The sequence below is a fragment of the Myotis yumanensis genome, unplaced genomic scaffold (assembly GCF_028538775.1).
Source record: "Myotis yumanensis isolate MYYU_CA2020_CCGP unplaced genomic scaffold, mMyoYum1.0.hap1 SCAF_15, whole genome shotgun sequence".
In the NCBI taxonomy this organism is placed as follows: Eukaryota; Metazoa; Chordata; class Mammalia; order Chiroptera; family Vespertilionidae; genus Myotis; species Myotis yumanensis.
Window position 1 is genome coordinate 17,398,030 of NW_027223766.1, and position 18,853 is coordinate 17,416,882.

The 18,853-nt window shown below is 42.3% G+C and overlaps 1 protein-coding gene across 5 annotated transcripts in view; it reads right to left on the minus strand.

The window, feature by feature from the left end:
• Positions 1-18,853, minus strand: part of SULF1 (sulfatase 1) — a 158,334-nt gene that overhangs the window by 62,331 nt on the left and 77,150 nt on the right. For all 5 annotated transcript variants that reach the window (XM_070392197.1, XM_070392196.1, XM_070392193.1 and 2 more), the window contains 3 exons: positions 14,629-14,701; positions 14,077-14,308; positions 3,463-3,702 (listed from right to left, as the gene is read on the minus strand). In XM_070392197.1, coding sequence (XP_070248298.1) covers positions 3,463-3,702; positions 14,077-14,248 — 412 coding nt within the window. In that variant the 5' untranslated portion in view covers positions 14,249-14,308; positions 14,629-14,701. The remainder of the gene's footprint in view (positions 1-3,462; positions 3,703-14,076; positions 14,309-14,628; positions 14,702-18,853) is intronic.

Consider the following 18,853-nt stretch of genomic DNA (forward strand, 5'->3'; position numbering starts at 1 on the left):
CCCCCCACCCCGTGTCTTGTGTCCATTGGTTAATCTTATATGCATGCATATAAGTCCTTCAGTTGGTCTCTTAATCCCCCCCCCCCCCCAACCCTCCCCAGGCTTCCCACTGTAGTTTAACATTCTTGAACACTACAATTTTTAAGTGAATCAATATAATAGCTGCAGTGGCCATAATAAAATGACAGTATAATTTTGGACAGGAAAGAAAACTTAGGAATCCTTCTAGTCCAATCTCTACATTTGATCGGTTGGAAAACTAGCCTCTTTACAAGTTCTCAAAAACAAATGAAAGGCCGAATGAGCTAGGACGTGACACCAGGTGGCCTCAGTCTTTGTTCAGGGTTTTTGCTAATACTTGATGCTACCTCTGAAACATGGCTTATCCCCTTTACCTTAAAACTAGGCCAGGTTTCACATGCATGTCTATCCCCTCAGAAGAAATGCAAGCTAAAGAAATTTTGAGCATAGAGTCAGGCAGGATATTCATTTTTATGATCGATAACCCAATGTCATTCCCAGTTCACTTGTCAGAACATAAAATGCAATAGACATGTTACTGTATTTTCCCTTTCTCGAACATTTAAGCAGTTGTAGACTCATATTTTCCATGAGTAAGTTTAGAAAAATTTAGGCTATAGCCAGTCCAAAAATATGCCTCAGTTCTGAAAAAGAAAAATCATGTCATACAACAGTAAATATAATATTGGATCAATTCGATTCATTTAAATCCATGTATTCTGGATTCTTCCCAAAATAAACCTCTTAGTAATTTGTCTTCTCTGAGCTGTTCTTCATAAATCTAATTGCTGCTTTGTGCTTTTCTCTCGATGGATATTTATGTCTAATACATATTTCAGTTTCCTTCATTATTTTTCTTCGGTTCTCAGCTAAATGTTCCAAATAATATATTCATTATTAAGACAACAATAAAATCTTTATATGCTGGCTCTTTTCCGACTAGTCTAGTGGCTCATGAATAATTATGCTGGTTTAATACCTACTCACCAGTTCTCTTAATTTCCTAAGGTGCCTGTCATCTTGATATGCTTATTTGTTTATTTTCAAATGTGTCACTGTCCCTGGTTAGATCAATAATTATTGTCACAAAGACATCTTTGCTTCCTAATTGTCTCAGACACTTCAATATGCTCCCATCAAAGATAAATTTAAACTATGTAGATCCTATCACTGCCATTTTAGTCTTCCATTTATAATTTTTCTGATTTACTAATGGGCACATCAATATTTGTTTTCCACACTAAGTATCTGGATGAGTCCTTATTACCCGTGAAAAAATGCCTTTAATTTTGCAGGATGACTCACTATAAATTCCACTATTACCTAAGTGTCTGGACCCCCAGGGAGAAGGCTGGCTTCAGAACCTGTCTTAGTTTCCAAGAACATATCTCCTCTCCCTGAATGAAGCAGGCCTGCTGGGCTGAACAAAAGGTCAGACGCTTGTCATGGGCAAAGCCTTATGATGTGCAATTTCATCCTGGACCGAACCCATGAGTTAGAGTCGCACACTGGAGAGAGCCCCGAGGACCAAGGTCCTGACGCCTGGTCTTCCCATTAGAACATCGAATGTACCACTTCAGCGAGTCAACTTAATCTTGTGGGTCTAAGGGAATTGAATGAAATTATCTCTGAGTTTCATTCAAGTTCTTGCAACCCATTTTAGGGTGGATCCAGCAGAGCATGATTGAAACAAGTACATGTACAATATTGTCAACTATAGTCACATTGCTGCATACCATGCCTCCAGAACTTATCTTGTTTTCCCCCTTTCTTTGTTTAGCCCCGAAACAAATTAGCAAACCCTCGTTGGCTGCTCTCAGCCCTGCAGGATGCTATGACTCACCCTGCATCTCTACTTATCACGGACATTGTCCATATTGCTCTGGATATGGTGAGAGTCCCAACCCTCCAGGCTGTATGTACGCTGCTGGGAAAAAGTTATAGGGAGCCTGGGAGTTAAAAGGAGCCTGATCTCACACAATACTTTCCAGGAACAAAACAAAATTGGGTGGTTCAAATCAGGAACCATTAGGCATCAGGGGACCATTGCTGATTTTGCTTCTGAGCTGGTCACACAATTTTTGAAATCCCCACTTCAGTTATAAAACAGAGCCAAGTACATTTGCTGTCTACAAAACCCTACAGGGATGCTTGATGGATTTGCAAATTGCTTCAGAGCTCTCGGATAAAAGGTGCTATAAATTTAAATCACTTATGTGAGAAACAGGATAAGGGCCTCGGAGTAACCTAGTTTCTTTCCTCAGCAAAAGCAAACACCCCTGAGATTCCTGGGAGGAGCTTCCTCTGTGAGTGGCTATCTTGAAATGTCTGCGAATGGCAATGCTGTCGTATTCACAATGAATAGTTTCATCTACAAATAAAAAGTATTAAGTGCCCACGGGGTGCAGAGGAGCCAATGGCCACATGTTTCCTGAGATCAGTGGGAAAGATTAATTTCACTTTTTGAAGAGATTTAACAGAAAACATTTATCTGAAATCCTTTACTTTTAAATCTTTGGGATAGAGAATTTGTAAAATCATTTCCACTAAGCTTTAATGATAGGTGGTTCTGAAAAACCTATTTTGCATTGTAGCCCCTCTAGAATCATTCTTACTTCCTTTCATGAAGAAATGCTGAAAGCATCTAAATGTTGGAAGAATAAAGGCTTGGGTGAGGGTGGGGGTGGGCAGCCTTACTAGAAAAAGCCTTGCTTCTTTCTTAGAAAGACTGGCATGATGCTTATGACCTCTCTTGAAAGCGGTCCCCAATTTTCAAAAGACCAACTAACCCAAACCTTCCTCTTGCCCTATGTAGGTTAAACAATGATAGCAGGTATAGCAATTGCCTTCCTTTCTTGGAAGGTGGAGGTGAACATCCGAGACCTAAAAATGACCACAACTTAAGCTAAAGAAACTCCAAATCTTACTAAATTATGAATGAATAAATAAATGCATCAATAAGGTACACATCATTGATTTATGCATTCAATGATTTATTTATTCACTAAATGATTGCGATCATCTACTGTGTGCCAGACCCCGAGGAACAATCAACAGAAATTTATCAACATCTAAAACAAGCCTCAGGCTGTGCCATGATGGCCTGAGATTCGGGAGGTTGAGGTAAGCAGGCAAATGGGAAGAAAAATCATCTATTGTAGGTTCTCCTGGAAAATTCCAATTGCTGGCTCCTCTGATGAGCACAACATTTTGAGAACATGTCCACTGAGAATCATTCTGTCTTCTCTCTAAGGGGCCTCTCATTGGTATATCCTTCAGAGTGAAAAGTGAGGGAAGGGAAGGATATGATACAGAAGAGAATACCCTAAATACTTCCACTTAGGAGCTTATTGGATCTTCATGTATTTCACCGGGCACTGCGTTTTCCTGTGTCTAAGACGTTTTGTCAGAGGGTCACGGGTCAGAAAGCTCACCCTTTACCTGTTCTGTAGCCAGTGTTGTTGAGATACACAGCAAAAGTCCGAGGTTCGTGCATCGCCTGCCACGAGGGTGAAGAGCAGTTCTCGTTGTTGGTGTAGACGTTGTGGTTGTGCACATACTTCCCCGTGAGCATGGAGGACCGGGAGGGGCAGCACATGGGCGTGGTCACAAAGGCGTTGGGGAAAGTGGCCCCCCCATGTTCCATAATCCTTCTCGTTTTGTTCATGACTTGCAGGGACCCTGAAAGGCACAATTCCAGTGTTGTTTAGCCATTTTTGTCTTGTCACTCAGTGACTCTGTTCCCTTGATTTATTCATTTCCTTCCCTTGGCTTGAAGAAGTCTATAATTTCACCAGCTCTCATTTCCAGAACAAAATTAAAACATTTGGGATGCTACTATGTCAAGTATTTTGCAGAATAATAAACACACTTCAGCTTCTCTCCTCCTTAATCACAAGGGGGAAAATGCAGGCTAATCTGATAATTAAAGCTGGAATTCCAGATACGGAGCAGATTCAAAGGCCAGCCGCCCTTTGAAGAGCACAGAGAACGGTAGGCTCTTACATAACATCAAACCCCCCGCCCACCACACATGCACAGAGCTAGTGACATTGCAGCGATGCCTACAGATTGTGCTTTAATCTATGAAAAAAAGAGGAAAACATTTTTTTCTACTAAATAAAAGTCCCTCCAAAATGCCTGCATTTAATTAAGAAAACAACAAAAAAAGATGAATGGAACTTGGTATCCTCTAGCAAACTCCCCAAATGCCTGCCCAGTGTTCCTCTGAGGATAGCACTACCAGCTTACATTTTCACCTGTTTGCATGTAATTTCAAAAGACAGGTTGTTTGCTTGTAAGAGAGCCATGATTCTAGTGCACTCAAAAGTACTTGCGTGGTAGAAAAATATTCCGTTTTCACGGTCAAAGATGAAATTGTAACCTAAGATTGCTGAGGAAGAAAAAAAAAATCTATTTCGATTACTCTATCCAGCCAAACACTGCAGCTGAAACCCATCCAAATACTGCAGAGAAAAGCACAGGCCAGAATTCAATAGTCTTTTCAGGACTTGTCAAGAAATGCACTACAGAGCGCCACAGCCAAGCCCACTGCATTTGAATCCTGGAGCCTCACACTTCCAACAGGTCCCACTTCTTCCAAAGAAAGGGAGAAAGTCTGTGTAGTTTTCCAGCAAGGAAGGGAATCGTAATGCAAACCAGGCGAGCATTCACAGCAGAAGAGAAGCGTGCCACCGTCCAAAAAGCCACAGTCTGCCTGATTTTTTTTCACATACCAGCTTTTACCATTAGGCAAACAGGAGGAAGGTTTCTAATTGGGTCTCATTAGAGCTCCCTAAACTATGCTTCACTTAGGGGATCCCAACTGCTTCTTCCCCTGTGGGTGTCTTCGGGGGACCCCGCAACCTTTTTGTAATCAGTGAATAACATGTCATGAGCACCCATTTTATGCTGGGCATTTTTATCAGCCTTGCACTCTGGGCTGGGCCCCAAGTGAAGCATGAACAAAGGAAATGGAAAATTCTCTGCTGCCGCTGGTCTTCAGTAGTAAATGATCTAAAAGAAAACCTACATGACAAAAATCCTTGGGGTTAACTGCAAAGCAACATACACCTCAGAATGGAGGTACAGCAGTAGCAGTACCTCTGCGGTTAGAGGGGACCTAGAGAGACTGTTCAATAAGGGTTCTGAAACGAGAGTTGAGAACAGAGGGAGGGAGAAAAACATGCGATGGGCGAAGTGGATTGTTGGGAGAATGGGGAGGGTGCTAGGAAGTGGAGTGATGAGTACACCATAGTGGTTTCCTGGAATTGAAAAAAATATGGAGAAGTCTCTTGAAATGTGGGAGCCAGAGTGAGCAAAGAGCTGGAGGCTGGGTAGAGATATTTGGATGGGATAGAATGGACAAAAGAAAGGCAGAGTAGGTTATTTGCCAAAGGCATGAAGAACATGGTAAGAAAAAAGTCTTTGAGGGGTGTTGCTGTGGCAATGGGAGTACAGGCAGAGGAAGGAATAGGCTGGTCCATCACGGGTACAGCCAAGAGGTCACTGAAACCATCAGGCCACAAGGTGATAAGAACCTGAACTGGATTGTGTTGCTAAAATAGAGCGACTCTATGAAGCAGATCCAAAGACTTCATAATGCATCAGAAGGCCATGAGTTAACTAATATCTCAAAGATTTCAGCATGAAGAAAAAGACTGAAAAAATAATTGTTTCACTGTTGGCCAAAAAGTAAGTAAAAGGAAATATGCCCTATGGATCAAAGAAGTTCATTTTAAAAATGTTGCATTTTGTATTTGTGTTGGTTGATCCTACAGAGGGAAGCATCCTGGAGATAAGTAGATGACTAGGGACATGGCGTGGGAGAGAGTGAGAGGTACATGCTGAAGTCTCTCAGTCCCCTCTCTTCTTCAGACATCCTCAGTGCTTACTCATTGTAATATCCTGAATTCTGGGAAAATTTTCATTTCCTAATAATCTCTTTATTTCAAAGAATGAGCTCTCAGAGTTTTCTTTATGAGATTATCTGGATTCAAATTTTTAAAAATGCAGCTGGAAACCATCTTTCACGGTCCCAAATAACAAAGCTACAATCTCTAGTTTATAGATGCATTTGGAGTGAAAATATGGGATGGTAGGTGGAAATCGGATCTAAGTTCAAATAATATGAAAATAGGCTAAAACTTAGCCCAATCGAAATCTTCGGAATTGCCCCAGCCAGGACTCACCTCATTCTAAGTATCCTTAACAATTCCTGCCAATGCTCTGCTTCCAACTAGTCCCATGTCAAAGGGATCCATAAAGAGATTTGGTCGCCACCATCACTGTGACCACCACAGCTCCATCACTGGGGCTCCTGAAAGGGGCACCTAGCTTGAAGCTTCTTAGTAAAGAGAAAATTCTGAGACATCCTTCTCCAAATTTAAACATCATCTGGAGAACACATTAAATCACAGAATTCTGGGCCCACCCAAAGAAACAGACATAGTAACACCAGGGAAGGGCCTGAGAACTTGCATTTCTAACAAGCTCTGCGTCCATAGACCACACTTGGAGAAGTATTCTAGGTTGGACACAGAATTAGGGAAGCCTAAAGCTGGAAGTGACTTTAGTGGTTGCCTTGTTTTAAGTGATCTAAGTGGTTTCGGCCATGTTCAAGGCTATCAGATGTTGTGTAGACAGAAAAAGAAAACACTGATTTTATACTTCCTCTCAGGTTCTCCTCTAAGAGCTCCACTTACATCATCTCATTTAATCCTGACAACAACCCTTCGTAGTAGTGGTGCTGTTTTTATTATTCCCAATTTATGGATGTTAAAACTGAGATGTAAAGGCTTAAATAACATACATGGGGACACACAGAGCGCAGATGCAAATACAGGCAGTCTGCTCCAGAGACTGAGACTGAGCACAGACTCAGTCACGAGACTGAGCACAGACTGACACTGATGTTTTCAAGACAGAGAAAGAGAAATGATGTCTGCTTGTGGTCAAGATATGCCTCCCTTTCTGTAGTCTCATATTCTGCTCCACCTGGCCTTTAAGGGGAGATACTGACAGACACTAATGCCTGCCTCTTGCCCTCCCAAGGGTTGAAGAGATCTCAGTAGCTTAGGCCCAGGAGAAGGGTGAGTGGGCTGAAGACCGGTCTGTCTTTCATAGCTGACAGCCACAATGGTGTCAAGCTCAGCTTCTGATCTCAATGGATTCCCTGGTTAGACTCAGAGGATAGAGTGCAGGAATCATACCTCTTCTCTCTGTAAAGCAAGCTAGCATGCACCAGCGAGGTAAGCACAAAGCATCTTCTGTTTATGGCTATGCAATGATTAATATTGGTCAATAACACTTGCTTGCACTGCATCTATTGCCATGTGACTGTACCATTGATTTTTCATTGGGAAGCTCTATAAAAAAGTTTCCTGTAATAGAACTCATAATTATGCATTTACAGCTATTGAGAGGAGTGGGTGGGATAATGTCCTGTAGGAAGGGCAACAATGTCCTTTTTTTTAAGCTGAAGCTCCTCACCTCTCTGGGTTTCAGGCCTTTGGTGCCTAAAATGCAAACCATGCTGGTTCACAGTTATCAGAACAATTATTTCACAGAAATGATATGAAACTTAAGATGGAAGACTCATGACAATATTACCACAGCAGGGCTTAGGAGGATAAGGAAAAGAAAAGAAGGAGACTTGAACTTGTGGGACAACATCTGATTTTGCCACAGATTGGCTTGAGCACGTCATTTCTCTCTTTTCATTTGTGCTTTTCATCTGTAAAATGGAGCTAATAACAGTTCCCCTGCCCAGTTTACAGCATTGATGGGGAGCCAATGGCGCAGGGCCACAATTTCACTTGGTGCTCACCTCAACCCCACGTTTAGTTTTCTCATGCCTTTCCCATCTCCCTCTCTGTAACCTACATCTCAATTCCAAAAGCTGGGTTAAGAGTAGAGAGGTTACCCCAGCCTGAATGTATCCCTGAAAATTCGTACATTAAAACCTAAGACCCCAAGTGATGGTAGCAGGAGTAAGACCTTTGGAAGGTGATTAGGTCATGAAGGTAGAGTCCTCATGAATGGGATTAGTGCCCTTATAAAAAAGACTGCAGAGAGCTACCTTGATCCTCTGCCAAGTAAGGACACAGTGAAAAGACAGTCATTGATGAACAGGAAATGGGTCATCACCAGGCATGCTCTCTGCTGGTGCTTTGACCTTGGACTTCCCAGTGTCCAGACTATTTATAAGTCACTATACCCCCCAGTCTATAAAGGGTTATAACAGCCCGAATAGACGATGATTGAGGTCAACTACTTTTTCTATTCTTTAAGACTTAAAATGTTAATGCTGGCTTATAGTTAAAAATATCAGTCATCCCCCCTGCCACACAAACTGCCCTTCCCCCTTAAGCTAAAAGCCTGACTTTATTATCATTTACAGTTCTCCTGTGAGGTGGGAGCCTGACAGGGATGCAACGAAGGGACTGAAATTAGGTCCAGCAGCTGGCATAGGGGCACTGCTGACTGGGCTGGCTTGAGGACAGGGAAGGTCCCAGCCACAGCTGAGCCTCAGGATTGCCAAGAAAAGCTGTCCCAGTGCCAGAGTTCCAGGTTGGGACTGGGGAAGTCTGCTCCTGCTGTCACAGGGGCGGGGAGGCTGTGACAGCATTCGGCCGTGGACCAGAATGCTGCTTGGGCAGCGGTGACTGGGAGGGGAGAAGCGGCACCCTTTGAGAATCCTACAGGGTCCACTAGGTTAGCAAGCTTGGTGGAGTTACAAATCCAGCCTCCAAGACAAGTCCTTTGGATGGACTAAGTGATAGGATACTGGGGCTGGATGGAACCACAGCTAGGAATTTAGATTATTCTACACACGCTGCCTACTTATCCCCAAATCATCTGTGTGAACAGGTCATAGAGAAAATGTCCTACTAATCCGAATGACTTTACCAAAATCACTTTGAGAGCGTGAATCACTGTATTCACATGTTAAAGTTTACAGCAAAGCTTTCCCTTTCCTGATTCAACTATTGTAGCATTTGATTGTTCAATATTTTATACTGTCAAACATTAAATTTTTTATCCAGCCTATTTATCATGACCAGGAAATCTCACAAAACCTGAAATTCAGTAATGACCATTGTCATCACCATCCCTTACGGAAATCTCAGGCATGTGGGATTCATGCACACCTGGCTTCCTAGGGAGACACTTCCCCGTGTGGATCGTAATGGTTCATGTTTGATGAGTGACAACAACAAGCACACACAGCTCTTATTAATTGTACAGGGTTGTTTCTTGATGTCATTGTTTTGTGATGAAGAAAGGCTAGTGCTTTAAGTGTATAAATGGTCAGTACATCACTGTTAGTTCCTCATGCATTATGGAACCTTAAACAGTGACATTTCTCATATTAAAAATGGTTTTACTCGTCTATTGAATATTTTAATTCTGAAAGTATGAGAAAAAATAACATGATAAAACAGCATAGTGTCTTCTATCCCAACTATAGAATGGTAGAAAAAAACCAGATACTTCAGCTAAAACCAGAGGAGGGAAATCAAATTTGGGGAAGAAGGGACCAAGAAGCAGATAAGGAGGCAGGATGGGAGAGGTCAATGGGGGGAAAAGGGGACATAGGTAATACTTTCAACAATAAAGATTAAAAAAATAAAGAAATAAGAATGAATGAATGAATGAATGAATGAATAAATAAATAAATAAATCTATCCGAAATGTTTCCAGTCACTAGGATTCATTATCCCCCCCCCCCCCCCCCCCCCCAAAGAGCTAAAAGGCCATTAAAAGTGGAGACTAGTTTCTTAAGGGGATGGAACTTAAATGTCTACAGAGCTAAACAGAGAAGGTAGGCAAGTGAAGCCAGCCAGGTACAGGAAAAATCACAAGGCCTTTGTAATTTTCATATTCGATAGAAATGTGGGTGTACAGAACTCTTCCCTGACCAGAAGGAAAAGTACAGTATGGGTGTGATGATAAATGGCAGCTGCTCCTTGGTCTAAGTGTTGGGAGCAATGGAGAGCTGGGACCGTGATGACCTGGGGAGGACATGCGCACTTAATGGGGTCGGCTTCAACGCCCCTTCAGGCATCTAACAGAAGGCTGCCTCATGGGAAGGCAAGCCCTTATTCTTCTGGATTTAAAAAAGGTAGAAATCTGGATTTTTTAAAAAACATAAAATTACCTGATTTTTAAAATGTTGCCTTGATCTGAAAAAGTATGCTGGTCAAGTAAAACGAATCGATGGGCTAGCTCTGCACTATATATCCCATTTTTGATCTCTACTTTAAAGAAACAAGGTATTTCCATGTATTCATGGTTTCTTGATTCCACTATGACAGTGATGGCGAACCTATGACACGCGTGTCAGAGGTGACACGCGAACTCATTTTTTTGGTAGATGTTTCTTTGTTAAATGGCATTTAAATATATAAAGTAAATATCAAAAATATAAATATTTGTTTTACTATGGTTGCAAGTATCAAAAAATTTCTATATGTGACACGGCACGAGTTAAGTTAGGGTTTTTCAAAATGCTGACACGCCGAGCTCAAAAGGTTCGCCATCACTGCACTATGATCTAAGAGAAGCATTGGTGAGGTTAGCATTACTAAGATGTTAGCATCAGCCAAATTTCTTAAGAATATAAGGAATGCCACAGTGATTCAGATCAATGGGCCAATCAGTTCAAGATTTTGTTTCTCAGAGTGGCTCCCAGGAAGCATCTGGGAAAGATTTAACTCTCATCTCTTTGACTCAAGTCCTCAAAAATGAGGGTAGTTCCACAAGCATTTCTGATTTTCTTGTTTTTGATTCATAAAACATCTCAAGTGCAGAGATAGTATAGACAACACATTTCCTAGTTTTACCAAAGCTTAATATCATAGTCACTTCAGATATATTTTTTAAATTTAAAAGTAAAATGTGGACCCTGTCAATGCCCTTGGTTACCACTTCTTCCCTAGAGGTACCATCATCCCAAACTTCATGTTGATCATGTCCATGAATGTTTCCCTAGCTTTAAAAAGTGTTAATCTGCCCTAGCTGGTTTGGCTCAGTGAATAGAGCATCGGCCTGAGGACTGAAGGGTCCCAGGTTCAATTCCAATCAAGGGCACATGCCAGGTTGTGGGCTCGATCCCCAGTAGGGGGTGTATGGGAGGCAGCCAATCAATGATTCTCTCTCATCATTGATGTTTCTATCTCTCTCTCCCTCTCCCTTCCTCTCTGAAATCAATAAAAATATATAAAAAATAAAATAAAGTGTTAATCTTCTATCCAGTAGCTTAGTCTAAAAACCTGAACTATTTATAGGTATAGGCACAACCTGAACAACCTCTTAAGTTCTAGGAAAAAAAAATCCAGAAGTAAGACCAATGACCTTATTTAATATTTCCACATAATTAAGTTTTCTCCTGGAATAAAGATCTTTGTTTCTCCCACCCATCTTGAGTGAGATGACAACAAAATGTAATAATGAGAACAAATATTCTTTGGATAAAGATAAAGCGTTACCCACATGCAAGGTTCTAGCACTTTTATTAATGAATTCCTTATATGTCTTACTCCCTTCACAAAGTACTATTTTATTTTATTTGTTCTCAGACTGAATTGAGGGAGTGGCCCCCCATTCTTCCTGAATAAGAGTTTTCCTGCCAGCCTGAGTTCATAAACTTTGATTAAAACCCTTCTCAGCCTTTGTCTTTCCAGACAAAGAGGTAGAATTGTCTTATTTCCCCCCAAATGAAAAGTATTCTATTGCAATTTTCCAAATTGTTTTTTAAGCCTTTCCTAAGTCTGTTTATATTTCTGGAGGCACAGTAGCCAAGATTGCCTACAGTATTACAGGTGCAAAATGTTTTGCTTCGGTGAAGATTTATTCAAGCATTTGAACATCATTACATGTAAGTAAACAAAAAACAAAACAAAACCCATCCATATCAAAACACAATGAGATACCACCTCACACCCATTAGGGTGGCTACTTTCAAATACCAAATGTTGGTGCAGATGTGGAGAAATGGATACCCTTGTACACTGTTGGTGGGATTGTAGAATGGTGTGGTTATTGTGAAAAATATTATGGTGGTTCCTCAAAACATTAAAATAGAATTATCAAATTATCCACCAATTCCACTTCTGGGTATATACCCCAAAGTATTGAAAGCAGGGTCTCAAAGAGATGTGTTGTTTATACTGTCTCTTGCACTTGAGATGTTTTATGAGCCTGTATTCATTTCTGGGAATGATCTTAGCTTTTTCAGACATTTCTGGGTCTACTTCAAGTTTATTTCGCACCCACTGTATTTCCAGCACAGTCTCAGCATCAGGATTGCAACACAAACAAGCACACCTCTGCCCTCTAGTTGCTCTCAGTCAAGTGGAAGAGATGGGTATGGAAGCACACGGGGGATGAAGGGCCACACTGGCAACACGTCCATGGTGGTGCCAAGGTAAGTTCTGTGGACCCTGCTGGAGGGGAGGATGGTTTTGGTGAGGAAAGGTCCCTCTAGGGCAAGGAATTTGAACTGAGTCATAAAGAACAGATAGGGCTTCTCCAGGTGCAGAAAGGGGGAAAAGACAGTGGGGACCAGATGTGCAAAGGCATGAAACACAGGTGAGGGAGATGAAACCACAGGATTCCTTCAGGGAAGTGTCAGTTATCTCCACAGAGCAAAGTGGGGGAAAGGAAAGTAGTCTCACAGACACAGGCAGGAGCCAGATGGCCCAGAGCTCATTTGCTTCTGGAGAAGAGAGAAAAAAGCTGGGAGGGGAGGTCTATAGATCTTGGCTATAGCAAAAAGGATGGAGTTGAGAGATGTTAAGGAAGGCGCATTCAAATGTGTTTACATCATTTTACTTGCTCTGCAAGTGATTAAAACCTGAAACCACCAGCCACGTACATCCTAAAGTCATACCTGCAAGATGTTTCACGTTGGCATCATGCCTGAAATCTATACTCTCGTTTAAAAAGTGAAGTGAGAAAGAGCAGACCCTGTGGCTCATTACCCCTGCTGGCTGCTAGTGCATTTGCTTCCCGCTGAACCCAAGGAGTTAACTTTGATGGAATTCCATGGTTTGGTTTCCAATTGGAAATCAAAGTTCTCTTCCCTGGAGATCAAGTTCCCGCATGGAGGGTTTTCTCCTCGAGAGCACTAAGTCAGAGGACCTCTGTCATGAAGGCAGGTACCCTGCTAGCGCCACGTCTAGAAGATACCAGCGATGTTAAGTTGGGCGTGCTGGACAGATAAGCCTAGCTGAGTGATGCCCAACAATGAGGAATTTGGGTCCAGGAATGGAAATGAGAGGTGGTGACAACTCGTCAGGTCGAGTTTTTTATCTGTCCTGGGTCACCTGGAAGAACTTGACCCTCGGCATACAGACAAGACCATGGGGCTGGGCCAATAGAGAAGGTGAGAAGATAAGAAACCCAATCAGCTAAGACAGAAGCTAAGCTGGTATCCCCGGATTTGGGCAGGTTCTCTAAGTGCCCTAGAGTTAACCCAGCAGAGCTAAGTCTTCAAAAAGGCATCACATCTTAGGTGGTAGTAGTGAACTACTGCCAGAAAGTATATAAAATACTGTAAATTTCAATTTCCTAACAATTATTACAAGCTGTGAATAAATCATTCACTCTAATACTAATAAACCATTGAAAGTTCCTCAAGGATCTATCTAGGTTCATATATATTGCATTCCAGTCAGAATGTCATACTCTTTGAAACAACTTTGCCCAAATATTTAAAAAAAAAAAATTGACCAAGAGTTCCCAAGGTTCACTATCAAATCCTTGACTTCTATAATATTTAATCTGGGTTTCCTCCCTTCCTCCACCCTCCTGTTCTCTGAAGCCCCTCAGACTGTTTCAGAATTCTAAGACCAGAAAAGTCCTGTTGAAACACAAACCGAGTGCCTTATCCTCAATACAAGTTCATTTTTATAATCTAGGTAATTGGTTACGAAGGTATAATGAAGTGCCAAACCCCCAAATGTTCACTGACGGTTACTGATCGTGAGGAAGGTCAGCGAATCATTTGAGCAAAAGAGACTTTAACAAGTGAAAAATCGGGGGTCTCACCCAGCTCCACATCCTGGTCGTCGGTGAGCACAAGGATAATGTTGGGCCGGATGTTCTTTCGCTCCTGCGGTATCCGTCCTCGGAACCTCGGGGACCTGACTGTGGATCCGAGGCTCCCCAGCAGCTCCGCGCCCAGCACAGCCAGAACCAGAGCCCAGCAGGAACGCTTCATTCTGTGTGGTCTGCTGTCGCAAGCCCGGCACAGCGTCCCAGCCTCCTGGCTTCTGCAGGACTGAGCAGTCAGAGAGAAAGCGAGAGGGAGAGACTGAAATGAAATCCAAACCCCAAACACAGTTGCAGAAAAAGGGCTTCAGCTAAGCGAGACCTGGCACATTCGCTAGCAGGGAGCAGGCTGCACAGGAGTCAGAAGCCGCAAACCCTTGCAGGCAGGCGCTGGGTCTTTTTTTTTTTTTTTTTTAAAGCACTTGATTATTTTGCAAATTCACTTTCGTCCTTTAGTCTCATTCCAACTTTTCCTATTTCAGTTCATTGCCAAGATATCACTTCCAACACAGGGCTCGAATGCAAACGCTTTCTGACAAGGGCTAATACCTTGACTTAGGTATCCTGGTGGAAAAATCAATTTCTCTACTCAGAGGTGTTCAGAACATCTGTAGACGGGGTCCTGCAACATAGGAGAGAAAAATACAAAGAAAACATCGGTCAAGGATTTTGAAACAGGTTTTTGATCTGAAATAGTCTCTTAAAACAACATAATATGTGTGTTATATATTCATATATTCTATCTATCTATCTATCTATCTATCTATCTATCTATCTATCTATCTATCTATCTCATCTGCAAGCCAAAAGGGAGAAACAGAATTAAATAACATTCACAACTGCTAACAAATGACTTAAACATCTTCATTCCCATAATCAGCTCTATGAATGGCACTAAGAGTACCATCCCCACTCACACCCTAATTGCACTTTAAACATCCCCCCAAAACTAATGACGGGTCAGGAAGAGCCAGCGGTGCCTGTGAAACCACAGTGCATCTGCACAGCGCATCCATGGGGGGTTTGGGGAGAGGGGGCGTCTGGCACGAGGGGTTGTGTTGGAGGAGCGTTAACTCACCTGCATAATAAGATATTGCGCACTTATCAAGTAGAATGCAATGCAAAGCTGTCATCTGTCATCTGCATTATGTCACTCACTACCCAGGAGAGTTCTTTTTTGCTGACAAAGACTTCACAGAAAGGAGGGCAAATGTTCCCAGCCTCTGAAAACCTCCTAACTGTCCTCCATCAATCACCAGGGGGAGAGGCGCTTCCTCCGAGCAAGGCTGGTCCCTCTGTCCAGCCCGCGTCCTCAGCGCGCTGGCGCCTAAGGGGACAGAGCCCTCCTTTGACTGTCAGCACCAGCCTCACTATTATCAAGACCCGGTGCAGCGCCGCCAGCACAGAGGTTGCGCTTTGCTGCCGCAGATCTAAACCTGCAAAGCAAAATGATTGATGGGCTCCGAGGCTGGGGGTTAGAGGCTACTCTCCCACGTTAAAAAATAAATAAAATCCAGAGGGAGCACTGCAACATCTTGGCCAGCCTGTCCAGGAGGGGAGAGTTTGAAAGAGCTGGAAAGGCTCCTGTTGCTTTGGAACACAAACTCGCCACAAGCTTTTCTCGTGGACTTCTGAAAGATGGCAAAAGGGCTCATTAAAAGAAAGAAAAAAATCTGTCCCTTGGATGTCATGAGGCAACATCTGTACGGGAGTTCAGGCTGCCCTAACATTAACTAGGAGGCAGCCCCCTTCATCCGTCCCTCTGTTCCCACACACCTGAGGGTCTGTATTTTGATCTGCAACAATAAACTGGCATCAGATAAGTAAATATAATGAGCTAAGTGTGAGGATAGCGTAGCAGGAGGGAAGGGCCTCCATCGCTCACTTCTACGCCTTAAATTCTGGAGGGTGGCGAAGGCCGTGGAAGAAGAAAGGCCCTGTATTGTGTACCCCAGCCACACACAGCATTTTGTTTACATAAACACCCCCCCATTATTTTAAACTTTATGAGCTGTTTTGTAAACAGTTCTAATGCTTTTCACTCTGCAGCCTATAATTAGAGAGAGAGAGAGAGAGAGAGAGAGAGAGAGAATGCAACTCAACAAGAAATAAGCTTTTAAACAAAAATCTAGTGTCTGCAGCAAGGCAGTCCTGACTCCATGATCTGCCAAGCAACCAACAAGCTACCTCTGATGGCGCCTGTGGCTCTAAGAGTCCATGTGGAAGGGTTTTCTTGGTAACAGCCCAGGGTTATTTCCATCATTGCTGGGCATGCTGAACACTGGAAGCCACAATTGTTCTGCACCAACTCTTTGGTTTCTGTGCATTTGTTTTAAATCATGAGAAAACTGATACGAGCACAAAGGGACAGGAAAATGAAAGAAATACGGTGTCAAACAATGTCTTTCTCCCAAAGAGCGTGCACCAGGCTCTGTTAAATACAGAAATGTCTTAGAGGGTTGGTCCTTTAAGCAGCCAAACTTTTCCCACTTCTCAGACTGAGCAAGGGTGTGTGAAGAGAGTGAGCAGGGCTTTCTTGCATATTCTATCTTAGAAACCAACCTCTGCTGACGGCAGTGACTGGGAAGGACAGTCAGACTCACTGTGTGGGGTTTAGTCAGCCACACAGGCAACTGAAAATTCCGACCATTAAGATGCTGATAACATTCCCTGGAACCCAATCAACATGACTATTCTTCTCCTTATCTTATTTACTTTACTTCTTCCTTTAGGAAAAAAGGAAATTAGTATTAATGGTCCCTTATATAAACTACATTGAAAATCATTTCCTAATAAAGAGAAGGAGACAGAGTAGGTGGCTTCTTTTCTTTTCCTTCCTCCCCTTTTCTTTCTTTCTTTCTTTCTTTCTTTCTTTCTTTCTTTCTTTCTTTCTTTCTTTCTTTCTTTCTTTCTTTCTTTCTTTCTTCCTTCCTTCCTTCCTTCCTTCCTTCCTTCCTTCCTTCCTTCCTTCCTTTCTCTCCTTTTTTTTTTAACCTATAAAGTCACCTTCCTTTCTGGAGAGCTGAAGGTGCAGAAGAGACCTACATTTCTTCCACCACCGTTTATAAGCAATTGAGGGGATTTTCTGTAAAAGTCCGGAATTGAGTGGTGGAGAACTCCCTGACAGGTCTGGCCAGCAGGAGTGCTCAGTCCTTTATCTCCCCCCCTCCCGCCCCGCCTTCGTTCAAACATACAAAACACACCACTGTGCACAAACTACACACAGACAATTCTTTATTCAAAAATGACCTTTTAAAACCTGTCATCCTCTCACTGCCTGGTTTCCAGCCCCAGAAGGAAAAGAAGTAAAGAAGCAGAAGAAAAACACCATCAGACAAAATGCAGAACTGGACAAAGGAGACAAGGACGCAATGTTTGAATTGGATACTTTGTGGTGGACGGCAAGTGTCCTTAGAGACTAACAATTTGTCTTGAGAAAGAGTGGGAAATGGGAGAAATGTAAAAAGAGGGTTTTCTCACACATGGGAAGGGAGCTCGAGGACCGGTCTCCAAGCCCTAGAATGAAAACAGCAATTGTAGTTCTGGCCAATCGTGTGCAGTTTACAGGACTTTGTTCAGGGCAGGAAGCCAAACTCTGAATGTGACATTAAAAGTTTCAAGTCACATATAAAAGAAAAAAAGACTGGAGGACTTTAAGCCACTTAGAAAGTTGAGTTCACATATGCTCGGGTGCTATACCCCACACTCAATGTCCCTCCCAGTGGGTTTAAGGGGATCTCTGACTTCACCAAGCCCCTCTTGTCCTGGCAGCTGGGGCGGAGCTGGCCTTATGCTGACAGTGTCCTGCTCTGTCCACCGTAGCAGTTCTCAAAGTGTAATTTGAGAATTTGGGGGGACCCTGAGATCCTTTGGAGGGGACCATAAGGCCACAACCATACTGATAAGCATACTGACATGTTATTTGCTTTTTAAAAAAAATTGTTGATATTTACACTGATGGAGTAAGAGCAATGGTAGATAAAACTGCTTTTGTCTCAGGCCTAATGAAGGGAGTGTCATCTACAGTTTAAAAAAGCCAGTTTTATGTAAGACAAAGCAGTGAAATGATTAATTATATTAAACCTGGACCCTTGAATGCACAGCTTTTCTTTTCCATTTTCTGTGTCAGAAGATGGGAGGTACATAAAAAATAAACAACATATTAAGGACTTTGCCACCCGGGCAGGTGTGACCGCTGTCTCAGGGGAAAGCACCTGTGTGACTAGGTTGCGAGCTGAACTAGACACGAATTTTTCTCGTAAACACTATTTTTACTTGAAAGAATTATTTGGACTTAGATATTTGGCAGGCATTTTCTCCAATGATGAATGAAATGAGACTGTGTTTTCAAGGAAAACAACTGGCAGGATTTGTTGTGTTTGTTGCCAAGGATAGAAAGCTTGCTTTCAAGTTAAAATCAGAATTTTGGAGAACTTGTATCCGCCACTGTGAGCTTGGCAGCTTCCCGATACATAAAAGTTTGCTGATGACATTGGTGTTGATATTAGCATATTAACAAGTGTTATTTTTTCAGATGGTAAAATGAAGTATGTCAACATTTTAGAATATTTATGTAATTCAGGGACCCAATATTTTCCAAATGACCAAATACAATGCTACAAAAGTCATACATGAGTAAAAATGTCCAATCAAAGTGCAAATGACCATTGAGTATTGGAATGTTTACTGGTATGGTTTCAGATTTCTTACTATTTCTAACCTTTAATACATTTTTAAAAAAATTACTACTTGTCAAGTCTGGGTAGAGTATCAA